Source organism: Geospiza fortis, unplaced genomic scaffold (assembly GCF_000277835.1).
Source record: "Geospiza fortis unplaced genomic scaffold, GeoFor_1.0 scaffold408, whole genome shotgun sequence".
Classification (NCBI taxonomy): Eukaryota; Metazoa; Chordata; class Aves; order Passeriformes; family Thraupidae; genus Geospiza; species Geospiza fortis.
In genome coordinates, this window is record NW_005054330.1 from 6,556,382 (window position 1) to 6,580,975 (window position 24,594).

The 24,594-nt window shown below is 42.3% G+C and overlaps 1 protein-coding gene across 2 annotated transcripts in view; it reads left to right on the forward strand.

Annotated features, from left to right (window-relative positions):
* Positions 1 to 958: 958 nt before the first annotated feature.
* Positions 959 to 24,594, forward strand: part of SFI1 (SFI1 centrin binding protein) — a 29,355-nt gene continuing 5,719 nt past the window's right edge. For both annotated transcript variants that reach the window (XR_004081764.1, XM_031057383.1), the window contains exons 1-30: positions 959 to 989; positions 2,904 to 3,083; positions 4,124 to 4,195; positions 5,815 to 5,922; positions 6,084 to 6,178; positions 7,689 to 7,806; positions 8,454 to 8,556; positions 9,508 to 9,664; positions 10,426 to 10,587; positions 10,993 to 11,063; positions 11,788 to 11,880; positions 12,239 to 12,336; positions 12,621 to 12,702; positions 13,646 to 13,824; positions 14,060 to 14,135; positions 14,885 to 14,980; positions 15,421 to 15,497; positions 16,135 to 16,237; positions 16,722 to 16,818; positions 17,472 to 17,632; positions 18,027 to 18,101; positions 18,384 to 18,458; positions 18,821 to 18,997; positions 19,789 to 19,922; positions 20,839 to 20,934; positions 21,110 to 21,365; positions 22,026 to 22,170; positions 22,944 to 23,067; positions 23,775 to 23,877; positions 24,380 to 24,512. Coding sequence is in view for 1 of the 2 variants with exons in the window: in XM_031057383.1 (XP_030913243.1) it covers positions 970 to 989; positions 2,904 to 3,083; positions 4,124 to 4,195; positions 5,815 to 5,922; positions 6,084 to 6,178; positions 7,689 to 7,806; positions 8,454 to 8,556; positions 9,508 to 9,664; positions 10,426 to 10,587; positions 10,993 to 11,063; positions 11,788 to 11,880; positions 12,239 to 12,336; positions 12,621 to 12,702; positions 13,646 to 13,824; positions 14,060 to 14,135; positions 14,885 to 14,980; positions 15,421 to 15,497; positions 16,135 to 16,237; positions 16,722 to 16,818; positions 17,472 to 17,632; positions 18,027 to 18,101; positions 18,384 to 18,458; positions 18,821 to 18,997; positions 19,789 to 19,922; positions 20,839 to 20,934; positions 21,110 to 21,365; positions 22,026 to 22,170; positions 22,944 to 23,067; positions 23,775 to 23,877; positions 24,380 to 24,487 (3,441 nt within the window). In the remaining variant the exon portion in view is untranslated. The remainder of the gene's footprint in view (positions 990 to 2,903; positions 3,084 to 4,123; positions 4,196 to 5,814; positions 5,923 to 6,083; positions 6,179 to 7,688; positions 7,807 to 8,453; positions 8,557 to 9,507; positions 9,665 to 10,425; positions 10,588 to 10,992; positions 11,064 to 11,787; positions 11,881 to 12,238; positions 12,337 to 12,620; positions 12,703 to 13,645; positions 13,825 to 14,059; positions 14,136 to 14,884; positions 14,981 to 15,420; positions 15,498 to 16,134; positions 16,238 to 16,721; positions 16,819 to 17,471; positions 17,633 to 18,026; positions 18,102 to 18,383; positions 18,459 to 18,820; positions 18,998 to 19,788; positions 19,923 to 20,838; positions 20,935 to 21,109; positions 21,366 to 22,025; positions 22,171 to 22,943; positions 23,068 to 23,774; positions 23,878 to 24,379; positions 24,513 to 24,594) is intronic.

The following is a 24,594-nucleotide window of genomic DNA, read 5'->3' on the forward strand; positions in this document are numbered from 1 at the left end:
GGGGCTGTGGAGCGGCGCCGTGTGGATCTCCAGTGTTTGTCCGTCAGCACAAAAAGCGTTCAGGGTACAGTTACCTGCTGAGGGGAATCTCGTGCAGTAAAACTCCAGAAAAATCTTGCAGGGTTTTGTTTTGTTTTTAAGCTGGTTTTGTGTGCCTTTGGTGTTGGGTTTGTGGGTTGGTTGGTTTTTTTTTTTGGGGGGGGGCGTTGGATTTTGTTTCTTTGATTGGGTTTGGTGGGGTTTTTTTGTTTGTTTGTTTTGTTTGTTTTGTTTTTTTTTGAGGAGGATTTTTCCCTCTCACACCCTAACCAATGGCTTATAGAAGAATCCACTTTAGATGTAACACTTTAAAAGAGATGCCTGGCCATAATTCCAGGTGCTTTCCCAGAGTCAGACTCTTCCCTGGAAGTCACAGGGTTCCTTGCATAAAGAAGTTCCTGCTGGAGCTAGGTGGAATTAATTGTTTTCTTCATTTTTAAGTGAAGGAGAAGTAGAGGAACATAGTATTAAAAAAACCCAAAACCACAACAACAAACCAAGGCATGAAAAGGAGTCAGCTGCTGATGGTGTCACCCTTGGTTATTAGTTTTTTTTTAAGTAGGGGGCACATAACTTGGAGTAGTTTACTTTTTACAGCACCTTGCTAGCACACTTTTGTTCAAGTGGGCAGAATTGCCGTTTTAGGATTCAAATGGTTACAACTTTATTACCATTAGATTAAGCCAGCACAGTATTGCTGAGACACACAGATGCTTTTCATGTTAAACATCTGGAATTGCATTATGCTGTTTGAGTGCAGCATAAGTCTGAGTGGAAATCATGTCATTTTTATGATACCGACTGCATTTAGCATAGATCCATGTGCTGGATTCATCACAAGTAACAGGCACCAATTCATGCTTTGTCCACAATAAACAACACTGCAGAGCAGAAAGTGCATTTGTGCTGCAGGCTTGGAGCTACAGTGAAATGGACGAATTCAGGGGGAGGTAAGCAGTAATAGGAAGCTACTATGTTAAAGACTTCAGCTGTAATTTGTTTTATATTTATGACATCTTAAGATTCCCATGGGACAGAAGAAGTTGAATTGAGCCCCTTTCACAGAAGGGCTTATTAGTCTCTATGGAACTTTGATAGCCAGAAAATGTTCCTCTTAAAAGCAAAGTAAAAAACCAAAAAACACCTAACTCCCAATGAGATCATGAAACACAACTTTATGTAGGTTTACATTATCTTTACATTTCCTTATGAAACTGATGTTCTTGAGCTTGAGCTATTAGACTGGAACATAACGTACTTGGACACAGTTGTTGGCCCAAGCACAGATTTACTCCATGTTAGTTCTCTTATTCTTCCCATGCTTTCATTTTCTAACTTTAAAAGGGAGAAGTGATCCTTCTTTGACTCTTATTTTTCATGATCACTTGCCATAAATTTTGGGGGACATAGGTTGTCGTCATTAAATATATGCAGCACATAATAGTGTTCCAAATAGAGAAATAATCTGTTTCAAAGTACATGTGTTGGAAAATTATTAGGTACTCTCACACCTTAGACTTTCATACAAAACTTCTGCATGTTTCACCCAAGTTTGATTTTTCAGTTCCAATGTTGTCATTGCATGTGGTCAGACCAGGTTTATCTTTAGGGCAGATGGAATAGTTTCAAAGGGAGTTGGGCCTAATAGGTGTGTACAAGAACTTGTGCTGAAAACTGTTTTGCATCAATTTTAAAGTGCCTGAAACTCCTCTTCAAACGTGCATAGAGTTGCCTTAACTGCGCATCTTGATGTGAATGGAATTTTTTTGTCTACTGGACAGGGCCTACCTCTTTCAGAAGACATTCAGATAATATTTTATAGAACAAGAATTTCTCACACAAAATACAGGTCTTGTTTTCTTCCATTAACTTTTATTTTTAACTCTTTGCAGCCTGCTGGAACAAGCCAAAAATACTGTATTTCCTTCCAGTGATTTGTTGTTAGTAGTGGTTATTCAGCTGAACTTTTGAAACTTGCATTGTTCAGTCACTTTGTGAAAACAACATTTTTTTCTGGCTGCAGCCATGTTTTCCCTAGCTCAGTTCAGGAGATCATTAGGTTGAGATTTCAGATTATCCTCTGCTGTTGCCTCTTCTGGAACTCAAGAACGTGTTTGTGTTTCTAATGTGCAAATTTTCGGGGTGGTGGCAGCATTTGTTTTGGGAAAGAAGCTTCAATGGAACCGGTGCAGCAAGTTTTATCTGCATAGGTTTGTTTTTTTTTTCCTTGTTTTCAGAAAATTACAAAGAAAAAATATTTAGAATTCATAAAAACACACTTGTTATTTTTCAGATTAGAACTACACATGAAAGTAAACTCTGTGATAGAAAAATAGGTCTCATTTTGTTTTTTAATGATTAATATGTAAAAACAGGAAGAGATTTTCAGTTGTTTTTTTTTTTAAGGAGAAACACCGTTAAAATATGAACAAAACTAGGAAAGAGCTTGAAAAGAGCAGTTTATGTTAAAATGGAAATCTCAGTTCAGTTCACCAGTGCCCAAGAGAATTTATCAGCAATAGGCAGAGGCAGAATACCTTGATATGTTTGAGACTAAAAGGCAGAAAACCACACCCTGTGTGCACATACAAATGCATTTCAGTGATTTCTCATTTCAACTTTAGAGGAGAAAGGAGTTGTCTGTGACATGATTGCACTGAAATGTATCTTCCTGGTTGTGTTGGGGAAAGTTCAAAATTCAAGATACTGAAAATCACCTGATAAACAATAAATGTTTTAGCATTTGTAGCTGTTGTGTTCTGTGTTTGATTAGACACCTTTGTTACAGACCAAGCTATTGCAATAATGCCACTTCTTTGCAGGTAATACAGTTTTCCACAAAATAGTTCTTCTTTCCTTTTAAGTTCAAAATCCCTGATGATGGATGAAATCCAGCAACCACCTGAGCATCAAGTTCATGCAGCTGGACAATCTGTTGCTCCCCAGCCTGCAACACATGAATTTCAGGACAGAGGTCATGACAAGCCTGGTCAAGATGGGTATACCCAGAGTCAAAGGAGAATGTTAAAAAAATTCCAAAGCAGGTGATAAGTACAAAACATATTTTTCACTAACTGGAGCAGGGGATCAGTCCTGAAAGTGTCTGGGTTTAGTGGTAGCAGTGCAGGTTGCAGCAGAAGTTTTAGTTCGTGGCCATGGCAGACAGTTCTGAGTTTGCCTTGTGGTAACTTGAGGATAAGGATTGATAGTCAGATTTCATGTATTTTTTACTTTCAAAGGCAAATTTAGAAATGGCTATTTAATAATGTTCTTTGATACACTGCCAGGTGTAATGTTTTCTTCTTGCTCTCTTCTAGAGTTTTTTGTTTGCTTCTTTTGTTTGTTAAAAGAACCTTGACAAAGGTGGGATGTAATTGTGTAGAGATTAAAAGCCCATCATTTGTTGAGCAGCTCAGACCTACTGGAGGAGTGAGGGCCCCCCTTCCTGGCTGTGTGCTTTAACTAATTACCTTGTGAAGGTAACTACCTTGGTGCTTCCTGGGGCCCTCCCTGTGCCAGCTAACTCTGAAATCCATTGGGAAAAAAAGAGGGGAAGGGTGATAGCATCACAGTAACACATTGGTGAGCTGAGCTGCTGTTGGGAGAAACTTGTGGAGATGTGGAAGTGCTGAGGGGAGGTGGGAAGAAGGAAGATTTGCTGGCTTCAGGAAGGGCCAGACATTAGATTGGCTCAGGTATTCTGGACTCAGCTGGGTGGCTTGGGGGAACAGTGATGCTACCACATTGAAACCTCAGAAAGGGCTCCCAGCCAGCCAGGGCACCCTGCTCAGCTGTACCACTGGGTGGAGGAGGGCTGCTTGGAGGGCATTTTTGCTACCCAGCATTCCTAAAAAGTACATCCCAATTCAAGTTTTGCAGTGATGCTTGGGCCTTTTAAAGCTTTATGAATTGTTGTATTACAGGTACTAATTTCAGGGTCTAAATATTTCATATAGGCCTTGATCTCTGAAAACTAGACCCTTAATTTTATTACTGAAACTGTAATAAAAATTCCTATTTTCACTACTGCCTGGGAATTTGCAGAGGAGGAGTACAAAGCAACTAATCTTTCCTTGTATTCCAGATACCTAGCAAGGAAGTTTTTCTATCTGTGGGCAAAAATAACATTTGGACAAGTTCTCCCTTCCAAAGCCAGGTACATAAAATTACAGAACTCAAAGATGAAGGTTTTTTTGTTTGTTGTTTGTTTAGGTTTTGTTTTGTGTTTTTGTTTGTTTTGGTTTTGGAGTTTTTGGGGTTTTTTTAATGACTTAGTGGTAAACCACTGGGCTAAGAGAGTACTGCCTGCCAAGAAAATATTTGGATGTATTTTGAGATCACTTGAAGATTTTCTTTGGGTACCTTTCTTGCTCTTGCTTTTTTTGTTTGTTTTTAATAATCATGGGTAAGCTTCTGTTAACCAAATTCATAGGAATTGTGTTTTGATAAAGTTGACCAGTATGTGCATATAAATGATGAGATGTGATTGGGATACCTGCTTTAAATTTAACTGTTTCCCAAAGTTATGATGACAGAGATTTCACAGACTGTTCTGAGTTGGAAAGGACCCACATGGATCATTAATTATTATTGTTTGCACTGTTGTTCTTAATGTATATCTGTGTATGTTTGGTATCTGTCTGACTTGGAAATACCTGTGGCAGATAATTCCTTTCTGCTGTCAGTGTTCTGTGAGCTACTGAAACCTCATGCTTTGATATTCATTTCTTGTTTTGCATTAATTTGCATGTTCATTCTTGCTTGACCACACCCTTGGGAACTGAAGCAGTTGCCAGTGGGACGACTTGCATTTGGGATAAGATCAGGTCCTCAGTCATTCAGTTTCATTTTTCTGTATCAAATATATTCCTTTTCTACCTTTGTTGGTGAATGGAAGTTGTCCTGTGCACCTCACCATTCCTCCTGTCCCATGTACTGAGTTGGCACTACTTTGGCTGTTGATCAATTCAGCACAATGATGAATTTATTTTTTAAGGGAAATAGATTTTATAAAGACCAGCAAGGAGCACAAGCAATAATGAATTGCCTTTCTAGATTTAAAAGTACTCAGTTCTCCATAGCTGTAACACCTGTTAATGCATGTGCAATACTGTTAATACACCAAGTGCAAAAAAAATAACATATAGTTCATTTCTTTTTTCTTTTTTCCTTTTCTGCATGAGTGCTTGGAATGACTTAGCAGCTTGGCTTGGGGTAGGTGGCTGTGAATTGCAGCTTGTGAGAGGATTGATATGTTTCACTGAGAGACCTCTAGGTATTCTGGGCCTAATTCTGCTGTTATTACATGATAAAAACATCAGAGCATTATAAAATCTGTTGTAGCTTTTGTATTTATTTATATATATAAAATATTTTGTGTAAAAATAGCAAAGCACAAGATCAGAAAGGAAAATAAATGTATTGTTATCTACTGTTCTGGTTGTTAGAGTAAAATACAGAACTGAGGGTGAAAAATGTGAATAGGTCTCAAGTCAACTGATACTCTGATGTTTGACCAGTTAACACCATCTGTCTTTTATTCCTTGTCTTCATGTGAAGTGTCTACAGTCAGTAGAGTGATTGATTCTTGCAGTGCTTCATGGAGTCTTCAAATAAAGTGTTGCAGTAGGGAAATGGTTTTAAATGCAGTTAGATGTTGTTAGGCTAATCAGGCAAGCCTGGAGAAGAGGTGGTGTAATATTCATTAAAACTGATTTGTGGTCACTCTGGAAACCTGTATGACGTTTCTTCTGTCCAAATCTTTCAACTGTTTAGATGTTTGTATGATCAGAAGATTCTTCAGAAAACTTTTGCAGAGTGGAAGGAGCAGTGGACAGTTTGCAGAGAAAAGAAGCTCAGCCTCAGGGCACACAACCATTACAGGTTAGTGAAATGACTTCCCTTTGGGGTGTGTGTGTATGAGACATTTTCTGAAGGAGTTTTTAGTACCAGTGAGCAAGTTCCATCCATGGTGCATCTAGGCTAAGAGCAATGTTTTCAGTGCTTATTTTAATATTTCACTAAATGGCACTTTCATTTTTCAGGCATTTACTCCTTAATTTGATATTCAAGGCTTGGAGAACCTATATATGCCAACAGCAAGGAAAGAGGAACAAGTATTATGTTGCAGAGTCTCATGGTAAGTGAAGTAATGGTAATTACCAGTATCTGGGGACATACTGAGATGGGAATATCCACAGGGAATTTTTTACCAGAATCTCTGTCCCCTGTGCCTGTTTGCACCCTGAGCTCCCTGACCCCATGGCAGTGCAGTGCTTGCAGGAGCAGATGGCAGGGGGTTCTGTTATAGGGGTGTAGCTATATAGTTATTTAGGGATGCCAGTGAATAAACTTAAGAGCCTCTCCATCTGCTCTGGGTTGCACTGGTGGTTTTGGAGCTGGTGGCTTGATTTTTTTGGTTTTTTGTTTGGTTGGGTTGTTTGTTTTATTTTAACTTAATCACAATATGTTTTCAGGTAGAAGTTTTTTGAGCGAATGTTTTACTGGAATTCTCTATCAACTTTTGCTGTAGATATTAGATAGTAATTCCCTGTGCTTTTAACAGCACTTATTTTATATCTGTTGACTCTTCCTTCCAGCTTGTGTCTAGCAATTGAAAGAAGCCCATACTTTTAAAGTGCCCTTAGTCTTACTGTGTAGGTTCTTTGCTCTGCAAGGGATTTGACTTGGAGCTGTCTGTACTGGTAGCAACTTCCTTGGGTTCAGGGAATATGTTTTGCTGAAGGGAGGTTGACCCTCGTTTAAAGATGATACTGAAGTTTTGTTCTGTGCTGATTTGCAGAATAAGTTAACTGCTCTCTTTGCACATGAACATAGCCTCAGAATGTCCTAGAGACTGGCACCTGGGACACAAACTGGCAGGCTATCCAGACTTCTTTCTTACTGAGTGGGGCCAGAGTATTTACAGCAGAATCTGTGTGTTACTTGGTCAAAAATAGCAAAAGGTGACCTGTATCAAGGTAGGTTAATGCTTGATTCACAAGGAAATCCTAAAAAAGAAAAGTCTGGGGTTCTTTTGTGTGTGCGTGTGAAGTGGCATAGAATTAATGAGAGTTTTTTCTAATAATGTTGCTTTAGTAGTGTCAGTTCTGACAAGCCAACCTGCTGTGAGGAGAATATGCAGTGTGCTGCACTAAGTGGCAAACTGGAATTTGTGACACCACTTCTGTTTTTAGCTGCATGACCAGCGTGCTAAATAAAGTTGACTTGTTTCTGGTTCATTTCTCTGCTTGTAGGAGAGAATAACTCTTGAAAAGCAACTGATGAACCTGATACACTTTTTTTTTTTAACAAACCAAAGAGAATCCTCTAATTCTTACCCAGTAGAGTCGTTATGCTGACTATTGTTCTACAGTTATTTCCCCTGTAAGCACTGAAGGCAAAGCGGTTATCGGCCATTGTTGGATAATTCATGCTGCTCTGCACAAGTGGCTGGACAGTGCTGTCAGCGATTCTGAGACTTCTCACTGGGACACCCTCAACCAGAGGGAGGGTCGCTGTCATTTCAGCCTTTTCCACAAGGTGTCCCTGCAGGTTGAGGACACAGAGTCGGGGGCGAGCTGTGATGAGGTGCTTGAGATTTGCCAGATTACAGAATTTAAGATGCTGCCGTTTTTTGTCATGCACAGCAAAGAGGCAGACTCTGCTCAGGACCTGGCAGCACTGGCTGGTTTATGTTGATGTTCAAAGGACAAAACATGGGATGCAGTCTGTGGCACTGGCATTCAGGAGAAGGAGCTGTTTGCGGTAAGGATGCAATACAAACAGGCAGAGAGGCACTGACCATAAGGCCTTGGCTTTTATCTGTGTTATGTTATCTTTTCCTAAAAGGTAAAAAGTCACACCTTGACTTTGTTTGGTGTTTGATTTTTCTTTAAGAATTCTTTTGCTTTCTGGGATTTGTGAGTTCTTCTGGCACAGCCATAGACTGTGAATTTAAGAGATGTTATACAGCAGCTTGCCAATGCTTAATGGAGCCTACAGGAAGGCTGGAGAGTGACTTTTGCAAGGGCATGCAGTGAGAAGACGGGGGGGAATGGCTTTGAGTTGAAAGAGGGTAGATTTAGAGTGAATATTAGAAAGAAATTCTTTACTCTGAGGGTGGTGAGGCGCTGAAATCTGGAGATTACCCAGAGATGTTGTTGATGCCCCATCCCTGGAAGTATTCAAGGTCAGTTTGGATGGGACTTGGAGCAGTGTGGGAAATGGAAAGTGTCCCTGCACATGGCGGGAAATTGGAACAAGATGATCTTTAAGGTCCCTTCCAACACAAACCATTTGGTGTTTCTTTGAAAGGATTGTTGTTCATACCTTTTTCCAGTCAGATGAAAGTGATTTCTTGCACCAAATTATGGCACCTGAGTTTGAACTTGTCTGTAACATTGTTTTGGCAGCATTTCATGGGCAGTGTGGAGAAGACAACACTACCAGAAATGCTCTGGACATAAAATGAATATTTTGGCTCTGCAGCATTGGGCCCAGAGCCTGCAATTTCGAGTAAGTCTCAAGAGCTTCAGCTACTGCTATTTCTAATGTTTAAGTTGCACACATGTGAAAATGTTGCATATGAATAAAAATTGGGCCTTGTACTTATTTACTTTGAAAATTGCAGTACTTATGATGGAATATCAGGACATGGGGAAATGGAATGAAGCTGTGTCAGGGCAAGTTCAGACTGGACATTAGGAAAAGGACCTTCCTGAGAGGGTGGTCAGTCCCTGAAACAGACTCCCCAGGGAATTGGTTACAGCACCAAACCTGTCAGAGTTCAAGATGCATCAAGTCCAACTTCCTTCTTCTTGCAGGACTACTTAAAACTAAATCAGGTGACTGAGAGTATTGTCCAGATGGTTGATCTTAGCTGAAGTGAAAACAGCATGGGCTTCTTTTTTTCTTTCACTGAAACTGTGGCTTTTTGTCCATTTCATTAAAAAGAAGGGATGGTATTTAATTTGACCTGCACTATGTGATGCAACATGGCAAATGCACTGTAAAATGCAACATGAAAATTTGATCTGCACTGTAAGATGCAACAATACTGGTTTAGGGCAGTATTCTGCTAAGGAAAGAAACTTGTGACTTAGGAAGTCTTATTGTACCTCATGATGTGATTCCCTTTTATATGAAAATAATCTGAAAGAAAGCCTGTTGGCAAAAGTATTATATTGGTCTTTTTAATGGGAAAAAGTGTGAAAGTATTTAAGAGTATTTAAAATAGTGATTAAATCTTTGTTTTCTATGCTGACATTCCTTTGGTGTTTGTTTGGGTTTTACTGGGTTTTTTCCCCTTTTTTAAGGGGGAACCTCATTGCTCATGGCTTTCACCTTTGGAACTTACATGGAATTTCTTATTGCATGTGTGTTCTTCCTCTCCTCCTCTTTGTTCTACTTCCCTAATCTTGTCTGTTTTTTCCCCTTACTACCCTTACCCCTTAATTGTTCCCTCAGGCTTGGTTGCAGTGGCGAGAGCTGTATTTACACACCCAGAATGAAAAGCAGAAGGACACCAGGGCAGTAACTCACCATCAGCACCGGGAGCTGAGGAGATGCATGGGAGCATGGCTGGGATACCTGAACCTCCTCAGAGTAAAGAAATGCCAGAATGGTGAGTGAAAGTGGTGAGGTGGGACAGAACAGGGCTCAGCCCCTTTGCTGAGGGCATGATGGTGGCTTTTTCTGTTCTAGGAGACACTGCAATGTCTCTGCCCACCCAGGTCGTGAGATGCAGCTTGGGCTGTACACTGTGACAGACCTGCCTTAGCTCATATGCTGGACTGTCAGGAAGATCACCTGCTTTCCACAGGATTTAAAAGAAAATGTTCTACAATTCTCTTGATGCAAACTTGCATATTGTCTCTTGGGTTTTGACTGAGATATCTGTGAGATGGATGTATTCAAGACTTTGATCAGTCAGTCTGTGGATTTTCTTGATAATCAGTCAAATCACAACTCCTATAGTATGGTGAAGATTATTACACCAGTTCCTTCGTTTCTTGCCTTGAATGGGAATGAGTTCAGATATTTCTATGGATTGGTTGCAGTGGAAAAGAATCTAGCTTGGATGTATAGGAACTAGTAGTAGGAGTATGCTGAAATGTAAGCAAGTTTGAGTATATTGCACAAGTAACACATTGTCCTACCTTCCCTGTCTTAAGTGAGCACAGCAGGTTACTGCTTTCAAACTGCCTTTGTGATCAATAGGAAGAATGTGATCTCTAGCTGAGAGTTAATGTGAATGCTTGTAACCATTTCTCAGTGTTAGAGCTCATGTCACTTGTGACCCAGTGGCTGAGATGCCAGGAGCTCATCTGATGCAAATGAGCCTGGGACAGAACAAGCCATGAGTGATTTGTGTTTGTCTTGCAGAGCTGGCCCAGGAGTTTCACCGGCGCAGGAGGCTCCGGAGGTGCTTCTCCGATTGGCAGCTGGCATGGGAGTGCAGGAGAAGAATGCGTGCTCATGGGAGAGACCTGGAAAAACAAGCAGCAAGGATTGCCTTATGGAGAGCCTTTGCACACTGGAAGCATTGTATCCAGCCTGGGTTTGGTCCCTAGCGAAGCCATGTTAGGAGCATTCCCTCAGGGGGAAGATCCAGTTAATAGAATAAGCACGGGCATTGTGCAGTAGTGTGAGTGACAACAAACACGTTGTCATTATGTGTATGTAATGCCACACTAACAATTCATTAAACTGTTGTAATTACAGTATGCTACCAGCTGTATAAGAGTATATTAGAGACTGCAGAAGATATTTAAGAGTGAATCAGAAACATATTGTAAAAAGCCAGCAAAATCTAAAAGTTTTACTGTAGTCAAAACTTCTGCAGGTAACAGTGCTGGACATTCAAACATTGAAGCAAATTTAGATGGAGATGTAGTGCCCCTCTGTGGGAGAAGGTTGTTCTGTGTAAAACATACTTTAACTCAGGGACAGATGTTGTGCTGTGTGTGGAAGAGGCTCAGCAGTGTGAGCTGGCTGAAAAGCACTACAAGTGTCACCTGTTGGTAAGAGCACTGTTGTGTGCTGGGTGGGGGGGCTGTGGATGTCCCTGTAACACTGACGGTGGTGAGTGGGTGTTAAGTGGGAGATACACCAGGTTTCTAAATTTCAGCTTTTCTGGAATCTGCCAGCTGAATCCAAATGGGGAAACTGTACTGATCTCCAGAGCAGCTATTCATCCATTTGGGAAACTGGTGAAGTAAATTGAGGGTGTTGGGTTACCTGCTCCCTGGTATTCCACCATGAGATTGCCTTTTCCCCTTGATTTTTTTTTGTTATGCTGTTTGCTACAAGAATTATTTTTTCTTCTCTGCAGTAATGTGTGCATGTTGCTTTTCACATAAGACCAAAGATAGCTTGCTGCATGTGCAAGTAGTTGATGTTTTGGGGTTTTGTTTAGGTTTTAGGGGTTTTTTAAAGAAAAAATAAATCCCTGAAGGCTATGTGAAAGGTGGGCACAAGCAAGCCTCCAGCTTTCTGGAACTGAACTATTTTCAAGGTTGGATCAGTACTGGTCATTAAAAGAATACCAATAAACTGGTTTGCATCATGAAGTGAAAACAGTAGTGATTATAAGAGCAGGATGATTAGTGGTTTGAAGTAGGATGCTCTCATGATGCTGTTTACCATTTTCTGCCCCCACTCAAGGGATTCTAGGATTGTAGATCAGTTCTAAATTACTTGGTTTGGATTACAAATGAAAGTTGTGTTTATTTCTTGTGGCTATAGGAACTTGGCTTTAAAGGTCTTCGGCAGAATGTCCTGGATGCTCATCTTCAGCGAATGAGAGCAAATCTGTCATCCTGTCAGCATCGAGTCACAGTGAGTTTGACTTTGTCAGTTTGTTTTGAGCTGTCCTATTGACTTACACTGTCACCTGGAAAGTACTTTTTTATTACAGCAGTGGCTTTATTCTTAAATACTAATAGTCACAGAAAATCTGTGTGAGTCAACTGCCACTCTAAGATATGTTTAGTTTTTCATTTTCCTGTGTTTATGGTGGATTTTTTCTTTTACCAGAAAAACTTGTAGGAGGTTAAAAAGTTTGGTATATGAAGCAGTGCTGGAGACAACCATTGCAGTATGCAGTTTCATTAGGACTTTAATAATTTATTTCTTTGCATTATTTTCCTCACTGGATATCTTTTGGGAATTTTGTGTCTTTCTTATTTTATTTCAGGTGCTGCAGAAGTACTGGAACTGTTGGAAGTCCCGTTTGGAAGAGAAGGAGGAAGAACAGCAGCAGGCTTTAACATCAGTGGCTCATGCTCGTTACAGGTATGCAGAGAAATATTAATGCAGACTTGTACAAATGTGGAATCTGTGGGCCTTTGGTTCTGTTCTTAAGTATAGTAATACCTTTGGGGACATGTTGGCAACTGCTCTGACATTTTCTGTGGGTAATGAACAATTTACATCTCCTGCTTCTCTCTGGAATGTAAGAGGGAGATTGGTTAAGCCTAGCTCTGAGGCTCATTTAGTCAGCTGACATTCAGAAGACCAGTATGTTTTCTGAAGGAATTGTCTCTTGTGTGCTGACATTCTCCCTTTTTGCTTGCCAGGAGGGTGTTGATGAGACAGGTATTTGACACATGGCTGCTGAAGACCTGCAAGCTGCAAGGATATCGAATGGGAGAGAAGAAGGTAAATGTAACTCTTGTACCTTGCTTAGGAGATAGAAGGGATGATTTCCTAGTCACTGTCTGTGAATATGAGTTAGCATGAGATGGAGTTAGTGTTAATTCCCTTTTCCCTGGTGAGGGATCAAGTCGAGATAAAGACATTACAACCCATATTTATTGATCACCTTTTTTAAGTTAAGCAGTTTGTTAATAATAGAAACAAGTTATTATAAGAGGATTACCCTTCACATAGCTCATTCACTTATTCCCTCATGCTGTAAATGTGTGTGTGCTTTCTCTCTCTCACACAGTCTCATAGTTACTTTGTTGAAATAATAAATGACTGGGGTTGGCCATTTAGTATTATTAAGAAGTGCATGGTTATATTGAGAAATTAGCTGCTTCTAGGTAGGTGTCCATAAAGTTCTTTACAGGGCCCTTCATTTTTTATGGGGTGTGTGTGTATATATATATATATATATATATATATATATAATGTATGTAGGTATATAATCCTGGAGTCTTCCCATGTAGCAGCCCCTGTGGCCTTTATGTGGTCTCTTACAGAACTCCAAGTTGCCAGTAGCACATGTGGGTGTCTTTGTGCAGATATGGCTCACCCTTGGTGGAGGGAAGTTATCAGTTCTTGTACATTCAACAGGACTGGTTTCTGGAACTTATCAGTCCTTAGGAGTCCTTCACATGCTGTTTATCAGCTTGTGTTTTTCCTCCCTTTGGCTTGCTGGTTTTTGGTAGCAGCTCCTCCACCCACACACACACAGGTACCTGCAGAGCACGTTACATAGCCTCACCACAGAGGGGCTTTGGTGGTGTGTCCATTGCTGTTCAACCTCAGAAAACAAACATTGGACAGTTCTGTGCATGTCATCTTTAAGGAGGTGTTTCCTGTTGTTTGTAGCTGCCTGTGCTGTGCATTCATTGCCACCTTCCCTCCCTCCATTCAGGCCGTGCTCCATTTCCAAAGGCGGCTCTTGCGCTGCTCCTGGTCCTGCTGGCGGAGAAGAGCAGCTGCACGTCTGGAGGAGCAGGAGGGCTTGGCTTGTGCAGGAGAGCACTACAGTAACCAGCTGCTGCTAAAGGCCTTCTGTCTGTGGAAACAAAAGACTCAGGAGAGAGAAACAGAGTAAGATTTATTTTGAAACAGAGAATGATTTGGATTGGCGCTCTGGCAGCCTGCTTTGGAGAGCATTTAATTCACAATGCTGCTCACTGCTCACTCCTTTTTTGTGCTTTGAAGTCTACCAAGTTGTCTTTCAGTAAGTGAATTACTGAAAATAACAAATGTGGACTCAAGTCTGTGCTAGAAGTGTCCAGTAACATGGATTGCATTGCAGGACAAATAATTATTTTTCTTATAGGAGGCTCAAGGAGACAGAAGCGTTAAGATTTCACTGCTCAAAGTGTCTGCAGCAGACTTGGAACAAGTGGAGAGAGGTGAGAGAGTTAGCAGATGGGAAAGAGCATGAAGCTTTCCTGTTATGTTTGAATTGCTTGTACCCATATGGCTAGAAGTTAAATTGTTTAAAATAAACACTAGTCATTCCTAAGCTGTTCTCCCTTTTCACGTGGATGGAACCAGTTTAGTGTGGGTGGAACAGGAACTGTGTAGGGAGAAGAGAGAATTCTTTTTGTTCATGTATGTAGATATGGTGAGAATAGGAATATGGTTTAGATGTACCTGGGAATGTAATCAGAGTTAGTGTGATGAAGTTGTCCCTGCCCAGTACTGCATGTGTCCTTCTCAAAAGTTAGACATTTGCAGCCAGGCCTTTGTGTATGACCTGTATTTGTGTTAAAGGATGTCACAAACACAGAATACTTTCATGTGGGCCCCTTTTCCTTACCATGATATGAGGTACCAGATGTGCCTTGTAGCATGTCTTGAAAATCTATGGGAATATAGTTGGAGCTGCTCTGTCAGTGCAGACCTGTTAACTTGAGTGGTTTACATCAGTCTTCAAGAGGATTCCTACAGAGGGCAGGGAAAAAAAGCACCTCAGCTAGGCCTTTTGGAGACATAGCAGAGTGCAGCACCAGTTTGAGTGAAAAGCTGTTACAGCAAGGTGAAGGATTGATTCTCCAGAGAATGGGAAGGGTCTTTTCCCTCCTCTCTCTGCCATTACTTGTTTTCCCTTCTTCATGTGTGTGTATCTTTTGGTTTTTTTCCCATTTCCTCCTCCTAGTACGTGGGACATCAGCGTGAGAAGTGGAGGAAGCCGGTGCAAGCAGACCTGCATTATCAACATGTATTGCTGGGCAAGACCTTGGCAGCTTGGAAGGTAGGATGGAGCAGCCTTTTTGAGGCACTTGTCTGTGTGTGCTGTAGTGTTTCCGTGGGAGCTGAAGAGCTCCCACACTGCTTCGCTGGAGGCACATACACACCACATGTGCAAGGTAGAATGAAGGCTCTTGTATGTAGGGCTCTATTGAGCTCTGGCACTGCTTTTTGGAACAGAAGAATCAAGGTGATCTTGTAGCACTGGTGAGTGGTATAGCACAGCTAGCATTAACTATTGTGCAGTGACTGCTTGCTACAGCAAAGCAGCATTTGATTTCAGTGGCTGTATTTCCCCCTCCCTGTATTTTACTGCCAGTGCTACTTATGAGTTACTTGGAGTTAGTTAGATGCTAGTAAGAGTTTCTAGATGTTTCCTCTCCTCACAGGTGTTAACAGTTGAGGTACCTCTCAATTTACCTCTCAATACTATTTTTTTTCCAGATTTACCAACAAAACATACAGTGCATTCTGTATCAAGTAGCTGAGAAGGAGAAACAGCACACTCGACTGCTGCTGCGGTGAGCCTCTTCCTAGGCAGCATGAGAGAATGAGTGCACTGCAGTCAAATTCATTACTTCCTTTCACTGCCACCTCTGTAACTTTCTGAATGTTTGGTGCTGAGAGTGGACTCTGCCATGCATGGCTGTTTCTTTGCATGAAGATCATCTAGCTAAAAGAAATCAACCTCTTCCTGTTTGCTGTCTGTTTTCTTGAATATTTTTTAAATCTGTTTAGTCCTGTGAGAGTCATCAGACAGCAAGCTGCATCATTATGGTATTAACTACATCTGTTATGGTATTAAAGGAGCCTGGAAGATGCAGAGCCTCTCTTGCACTACAGTGAGGAGAGAGATTAAAGCTGTTATCACATTGCATTGGTTGTAGTTATTTAGTTACCTTATTTTAATGCTATACAGCTTGAGCCACTTGCGGAGCCTGATTGGCTCAGCTGAAGCTGTTGATTTCAGACTGTGTTCTGTTTTGCACTGCCTTCTCTTCAGCAGAGACCTGAAGGGGCAGAAGCTGATTTGCATGACTAACTTTATAGATTCAGCTGGTTTTGGTTCTCTTGTGAGTAGGAAAGTACCAAATGAACAAGTGAGAATCATTCTTAATGGGTTTGTTTTTAACTTTTTGTGTGTATTTTTGCCTTCAGAGAGGTGGTGTGTACATGGAGAGAAAATGCTCTTGCTCTTATACATGAATCTGAGGCAACTACTCGGGCAGATGAGCACTACAGGAGAGCAATCCTGTCAAAGGTAGGATTGTACAGCAGGTGCCCAGGTCTCAGTACAGCTGCTGGTTCAGGCAGGGGTCAGATAATACAATTAGAAGGACCAAAAACTTAAATCTAAGAGCCACTATTAAGAGAGATCTGCAAAGTGGGAGTCTCATCTTGTTTTTACAGGTGTCTCTGAAACTTGCCTCTGTAAGCTCATGGCTTTTTCTCTTCCTTCTTCTCATTCCTTAGAAGGAGGGAAAAGCCAGTAGCATGATACAGCATAGTAGTATTGGTGAGTGGGGCAGGGAGGGGATGGATGAAAGAGAAGAACACCTTGAAAAATGCCAAGGGGACCCTCTGAAACACTTCTGCATTTAATTTGTAGGAAATTCTGTCTGCTGAGCCTTATGTGAAGAATGAGGTGGAAATGGTTATGTTACAGTGATAGGGGGAGTACATTGTGTCCCCTTCCATTGCAGTGCCAGTCTGTGTCCCAGCTCCTGTTTGCATTGCATCCTTAGGTGCTGCTGCACTGGAGAGACACTGCCTGGCTACGAGCGTGTCACCGCCACCTGAAGGTGACAGCTGTGGTGGAGGCCAGAAAACAGTTGGATTTAGGTGAGCTGATGGAGATGTTGAGCTCTCAAAAGTCCTCATTGTCTGTGAATGAGCCATGGGCAGTGTGTTGTGTCATCTGTACAGATGAAGTGACTGGATGGTCTGTTGTTATAAAGGATGTCCCCTCAGAATGGAGAATGAATTGGGACTCCAGTGATCTGCTGAATGCTGCTTGTGTTACTTTTGTTTCTCTGTTTGTTCTTTGTAGTATATAATGGATGGTAACACTTCCTTCCTCAAAAGAGTTTTCCATTACTAATTTTGAGGACCTCAGACATCTGTTTTGAGGGCAATGCAAGTAGTCTTATCAATTACTGCTTCAGTCTTTCTCTAGTAATTCTTACTGAAAGACCCTCAAACTCTGAGAGCATTTTCATGGTACCATGGTACATTCTTGACAGGAGGACTCTGAAGCACAGTGGGCTTTCCTAAAGGTTGTAAAGAGTGTCAGTGTCAGCGGGGAAGACTTGCAAGTCACAGCTCCCTCTGTGTTACATGAAATATTTCACAGTTCTTCCTATACTGACTACTGTCAGTGCTGAGTATTGTCCAAGTTGAGTATTAAAACAGTTGGGAAGAGTAGCTGATCACTTGATACTCTGAGTTTAATAATCTTTCTTTGGTAGATGAATTAATTTATCTTCCCCTAACAGTGCGTTTACAGAGCCTGTTTCTGCACTGGAAGGAATTAATGAGGGAGTCTCTGGTGCTGAGGGCTCAGCACCACAGGGCAGCACAGCACCACCAGCAGCACCTGCTCCAGAAGTACCTGGTGAAATGGAAAGATTATCATCAGCAGTGCCTTGGGAAAAAGGTGAGAAGGATCAGGAAACTTCCCAGCCTGTGGGAAGTTATGGGTATGGAGGAACACACTGTGCTCCCTGGTGAAGGGAATGGCAGTCTGGGCTGGGAAGGAGCATGACAGCTTTGTGTACTGAGGAGGGAGGAACATGGCTGTGTCTTGCCTTAAGAAACTGATAGAAGTAACAGACTTAACAAGACAACCTGAGTTTACTGCAAATGAAATCCCTGCTGGGCTTGTAGCTGTCTGCACATGGGGTTACACTGCAGGGCACTTGGGCATTGAGGGTGGCCTCAACAGAGCAAAGGGAGGGTGATAAAGGCTGTTTGCTAGCTGTTCTAATAGCATTTGGCTCAGATAAATGGGGTTTGTCTGCAAGTGACTCACTGTTCTGGTTGCCTTGCAGCTGCTGCAGAGAAGGGGAGATGAACTAATGACTCACAGACTTTGCTCTGCTTCCTTCTCTTGCTGGAAAACTCGGGTAAGGAATTTTGCCCTAGGTAGACCCCTAGCTCCTTGCTAGTCATTCTGCCTTCTCCTTCATGTTCTGTTTACACAAGGACCAAGAAAACATTATTTAAACATTTTCAGGATTTTTTGGTTCACCTAGCATGAGAGACACCTTGCCATAGTCTAGGTGAGCTGAGGGTTTTCTGCTCTGGCTCTGCCATCACTTCCTCCTTGCTTGGTGCTTTGGTTGGCATTTCTGGTGTTGAGTATGTGAACTCCTAACCTGGTTGCTGTGCATTTTTTTCCCTAATAGCTGTTGCAGCAGCAATGGGAAAAGCAGAAGACAGTGCAAGCATTGTGGCACTGGTCCCTTTCTGTGCAGAGAAAGGTAAGGGGCTGTGCGGGGCTGGGGCAGGCAAGTGAGTTTGATGATGTGCAGATTTGACTGCAGTCAGCAGAATGCACCCTGAATGTCTGTTTCCTTTCTTCTTTGGGATGCTGTATGTTATTTTGGGATGCTGGAAAACTCCCTAAAATTTCTTAGCTGATTAAAAAATATGCACATTTTCCCCTGTCTGGCCTCATCTGACTTAAATTTCTGTCCCTTTGTCATTGTGGCAGTGTCCTGCTGTTGCTGCAGCTCTGCTTATTCCTATCCAGTGGAAGGGAGTGTGTTGCTGTCTGCAGGGGGAGTCCCTGGCCTGGAACCTGTGTGTGTAATACTCACAGCTCTCATTGTTCCTGTTGTAGGTGTTTGATGCTTGGCTCAGATTTGCCAAGGGGCAGCAGGAGAAGAAAGATGGCATTGAAAAAGTCACAGGAGTTCACCAGACAGCTCCTTTGAGAGAGGGTGTAACCTGTGCCTGGAGAAACACTGCTGGCATCAAACAGCTGCAGGGACAGCTCCATACTCAGCCCCAGCTGGAGGTGAAAGAGAGATTGCTCAGATAAATATCCAGAACTGGGCTGCTCTGCTCTCTGCTCTGTGTGTGTGTGTCTGTGCATGTATGTATCTTGGAGCTCCACATCCCAGCTGTTGTTTAGATCCTACATACACTTCTATCTCTGGTTCAAAGCATTTCATTCAGCTGAGACTAGAGAACTTCAGACTCACTGGGAACCTTTCTTAATGAAACTATTTTAAAACTGGCCAATTTCTGCCACAGACAATACTCCTGATTGAAACCTTTGCATGTGGGTCAGGTCTCTAAATTCTGTGCTAGAATGAAGCATTAGAGACTACATCTGATCTTGTCTTAGCTTTAGCACTGCTTATTCCTTCATATGTGGGCTTGTGTCACTTCTGCCTTTGAGTATCAACCCAGCCCTGTGTGTGAAAAGGATGCCTGTATTGACTGCTCTCTTCCTGTTTCTGGGCAGCATTCCCAGCTCTTTTCCAGGTTTTCAGGATACCAGTTGTTCCATTTGCTAATGTGCAGCTTGCCTTGGTGCAGAAGTACCCAGTTAATTCTCCTCACCCAAATGTTACCACAGTGAACCTCTTGATTTAGTTTAGAGAGCTGGTATGGCTTGGAGGGAATCAGAAATCTTGGTTCCTTCTCCGTGGTGCTTCCTGCTCTCAGCCATCAATGCTCTGATATTCTTTGTCAGGCAGCCTGAACTCTTCACCAGTCAGTGTGTTGTTGTGCCATGCTGTGGAAACAGAGGCTCTCTCCCAGAAATTAAATAAGCTTTTTTCTTTTTTGCCACCTCTGAAGAAGCAAGTGACATTTAAAAGGCCTGATGTTAGTCCTGAGACCAGAGGACATTCATCAGAGGAAGAGCCATGGCCTTCAAAATGCAGACATCTACCACTTCACCCTGCTGAGGGGGGCTCAGTGCTCCGTGGCCTGTGAGTGTAAATGTTCAGTCCCACCCCTGTTTCTCTGGCATACAAGTAACTTTGCATATATGTAATCTATCTATACATGTCTCATTTTTGTGTTTGCACGTTTTCTCATTGATGACTTAGTTCCATGCATTTTCCTTAGCTCTGACTCTGGTGGTACAGAGTTATACAACAGCTGCTGTGTAATGCAAACATCAGCCCACACACAGGGAGGTATTTGTGACTGTACTTGCCAGTGACAGGTAGAACCAGCTCAGCTGAGCTTCCACTTTGTGTTTCTCAAGGCAGAACTGAATTTGTGGAGCACTGGCCATTTGTCATAGGAACAGTTACACAGAGAAACACTGAAAGATACCTTTGATGGGACTTCAGCCGTCAGGAGAGCTTATCTTGCTCAAGTGACCCAGTGTCACTGGATCTCTTGTTTTTTTGCACTGAAGTCACCTGATGAAATTATAAATATCAAGATCCTGGTATACAGAAGCTGAAGTTCCTTCTTGCCCCTTTCTTTTCCCTGGGGAAGCTATTCCTTAAAAAATTCTATTGATCATGGGGCAGTTGCAAGGAAGAATTGGCTATGAATCTTCTCAGTGCAGGACAGGAACCCTACAGGGAAATAAGATTGTAACTTCACATTGCTTTAAGCAAGTACATGCTGCCAAAAGAAGAGTTTCTGCCCTGTTCAGTTGTGTGACTTCCACTATTCTTGGTGTTGGCACCACCACTCACATGGTGAACTAGATTCTCATATTAATAGAGGTTGACATTTAATCTTTAAGAATCAGGATTGCATGCAAGGAGAATGTTTCAGAGCAGGGATGAATGATGAAACAGGACTGTTTCTTTAGCTGCATCCAGCTGATGCCAGTTTACAATAATCATAAGTCTGGGGCATTCTTTGTTCTGTTTTTCTTTTCAGAAATGCCATTCAACAAGCCAGGTTACCACCACAGAAGCCTGACTTCCCTCTGGAATCTCTAGAAAGCAAGGAACTGCTGGGACCTCCTTTTACTAGGTAGAAAATCTAATTTTAGAAGTAAAGAGGGTGACTTAGAGTGAGCATAGTAGAGCAGCTAATTGGAGAGCTGCATGCAAGGGAATGACAGGAGTCTCCCCTTTTTTGCACTGACCTCAAAGGACAAGACCAACAGGTTGCAGTGTATAGTGACCTTATCTTTCTTCCTGTACAGGTCAGAGGTGCCCTTTCAGCAAACATCTGTGAATAAATGTCCTGCACAGACTGGGAGCTTAATGCTGACACCTCACATGGAAGAAAGTACCTGTAAATGTCTGTCTCAGATGGACAGTGCTGCTCATCCCCATCATCCCTCTCTCACTTGTGCTTCTCTCCCCCCATGGACACAGGACATGCACCGAGCTGGGCAGGGGCCAGAGCTGTGGTCTCCTGCATCTTTCATGTCCCACATGAGAGCTGGCTCAGAAGAGGTGAGTGTACTGCTGAAGGAACAGTTAGTGTGTGTACTGGGCTGCTGCCAGCAGGCCCTTTGCTCACTGCTGTGTTTTCTTGTGGTTCTTCTGAGCTGCCTGGTTGAGCTGGTTTTCACTTGTTCTAGCTGTCATCTTTAAAGCTGACCAAGTGAACTGCCTCTGAATGCCCCAGCACTGTTTGTCCCTAGTCTGAAACAATCCACATGTGGGGTTCTGTAGTTCATGCCTTTTTCCTGGTTGTCTTCCTAGCCAGATCTCTTCCTAGCAAGTGTCTGCCTCTTTGGAGTTCAGAGCAGTTACAATTTGCTGTCCAAATTGCAGGGATTTAAGAGAAACTCATCTTAGGAGCACTGGGTGTGTCTGAGAGCTTCAAAAAAATTGAAGTTCACTTAACCTGCAAGTAGGTGCTGCTTTTTGAGCTCCTTGTTCCACACAGAATGGGAAGTTTTAATCTTGGTGAAATATCTCCTCCATGCTAAAAATCAAAGAGCCCATCTTTTAAGCTCTGCTTCTTCTGTGGGATTTTATGAGAGGGGCTCAGCACCTACAGGAGTTGTCTGAGTGGGAGTAGGACTAAGTAGTCAGGCACATCCTGCTTGTAGGGTTTACTTAAGAAAACCCTTTGAGGAAAACCCCAATATCATTCTGACCTTCTAGAGAGGAGGTCAGCCTGCCAATGGTCACAAAGGAGCCCATTCTCAAGACTCTCAACAGAATTCCGTGGAGAAGTTGCCACCAAATTTGCAGCCACATTTGCTGTCATCTGAAGACTTGATGGGAAAAAGGAGTCACCAGACTGCAGGTACATCCTCAGATCCAAACTGTAGCAATTGCTCATGCTCCTCTCTGATCTATGTGAGACTGCAAGTCACTGCCACAAAATGTATGGGAGAGAGGGCAACCTTGTGTGCCAGCATGAGGAGGTAAAGGGTACCAGTACTCCCTTCTGGGAAGGTAACTGCAGTTGGGTGGATTCTGTGAGTCTGGGGGCTAAAGCCCTGCTCTAGGCATTGAAGGATGGGAGCAGCTTGAACATTCTTTTAGCAAGAATGTGCTCAGGTGTTGGGGTGTTCACATGTACAGCAGAACTTGCTTCAGGAGGGAAGTTCATCCTGTAGAGCTCTCTGAGATTTCCCTGTACTTACAGCATGGCTGTAAAGGGGACAGGTGGTGTCTAAGCACCTCCCTTTGTGGTGTTTTAAATTACATCAGAGCATGACATTTGTTCTGCAGGACTACTGCACTTAATTACTTCTAGACTAAATGTGAAAGACTAAATTCTGAACAGGCCAAAACAGTATCTGTAGTACTGAACCATCCACCAGAGCATTTTGTATCTTTTATGTGTTCAGACTGAGTCTTCAAGAGCTTGTTCTGTTGTCAGAACTCCTGCTCTCTCACTGGAGGGCCTGATCCTTTGGGGTGAACAGGTACATGGCACAGGGTAACCAAATACATGAAAAGCAGTTGGGAGGGTTCCTTTTTCCCTGTCATTAAAAATATTTTCTGGTTTTTTGTAAGAAGAGTGGATGTCTGTTCTACTTCCATTGCTTGTGCCTTTTATCTTCCATTCAGCTGAAGGGGAAAAGAGGGAGCACAGTTCCAGAGAAGAAATGATGTTGGAGAGAAAGGTGGAAGTTGAACTCTGGCATATCCAGCAGCAGATGCAGTACTACTACAGCAGGAAGCAGGAGCTCAAGTAATGCCCCTTTAGCCAGCCTCTCTTCATGTTGTCCACTCTGTTGCACTTTTTCTGTATATCTACCCTAGAAATAATCAGTCTGTTCACAGTAGAACTGTGAATTAAACAGAGAAAAGCTCCAGAGATTTTTATTTTCTCCTTTGGAGTTCATTCCAGGTGAAGGAGAGTTTGTGCATAACTACTTCTGTAGTTAGCCAAGTGGTGTAATTACACCTTTGGCAGCTCTTGCAGAAGCATGTCAGAGGTATCACTGGGTGTAATCAGGAGATAGTACAAATGAATAGGGCAGGGCAGTTGAAATTTAGCTTTTAGTTATTTTATCGAGAGGAGTGAGGAGTGAGCTTTTCCAGCTTTCAATTAAAAAAAAATTAAATATAGCTGGTATTTGATAATTGCTCTACTAGAACAAGAAAACAGAAATGCTCAAAAGAAATGGGGCTTGGGGGGATTTAACTGTCAGGAAAAGAAGAAGTCAGGGACTAGAAGGAGGTGGAGATGACAGTTTTCAAAGTCCTCTGCTTTCCAGCATCTTTTGCGTTTTTTGATTTTTTAGGTTTTTTTTAATGCTTTAAACAGGATTTTAACCATTGACTGGTTTGAGACAAAAATATAGGTCTTATTGCAAGTATCAATTGCAAGTCTAAGTTGGCTTAGACTGTTGAGCTCTTAATTTGGATAAGAATCCTTCTAATCCATTTTATCAGGTGCTGTCAGCAGCAGGCACAGATTCTGCAGCAGTGGCTGGAAATGAGCACGCAACCAGGAGCCCAAGATGGTGTGCAAGGAGTTCAGGAAGAATTGGGTCAGGTGTGTACACAGCATTTAAATTGAAGCTACTGAAGTGATTATCACTGTGCCTAAAGGCTGATGGTAGCTGTGAGGAATTGTGTAGTAAGCCATTAGTAAAATGCCAAGGGAAATTTGTAGTCAGAAGTAGGCTGAGGAGTAGAAGAGTCTGTGTAGATGCCTCTTCCTGTTTGTTCAGAAATGTAACTCCTGCTCCAGCAGACCTTTCTGAGGCTATTTCCAAGCTATAGATAAAGCTTTCATAGACTCAATCTCAATTTTTTTCTGCAATTTCTCAAGACAGTTCCCTGTGTGCAGACTGGCCCTGCCCTGCCTTCAGGGTTCAGGTTCACAGAGCCAGGTGTGGGTACTGGTACCTCTGAGCTGTTTCTCAGTGACACAATCTGCCAAGTACTGGCCCTCAAGTGAGATAGTACAAAAGCTGCTGGAGCAGCTCTTGCTGTCCAAAAGACTAAACATTGTCTGACTTATGTTGATGCTGATGCACTTGTGTTCCTTGCAGTTGCAGGTGAGGATCAGCACTCTCACCAAAGCACAGCTGGCTGAGAGACAGCACGTGCAGGTCCTGCTTGCCCGCCTGCGAGACATCCAGCTTGCCCTGGATCTGTAGGATCTACCAACTTCCCAGCTCAGTGGTAGGATTTTTTGCCCCTTTCATAGCAGGGGACAATGGAAGAGATGTATCCATTCGCTTATTCTATGAATGGAATTTATATT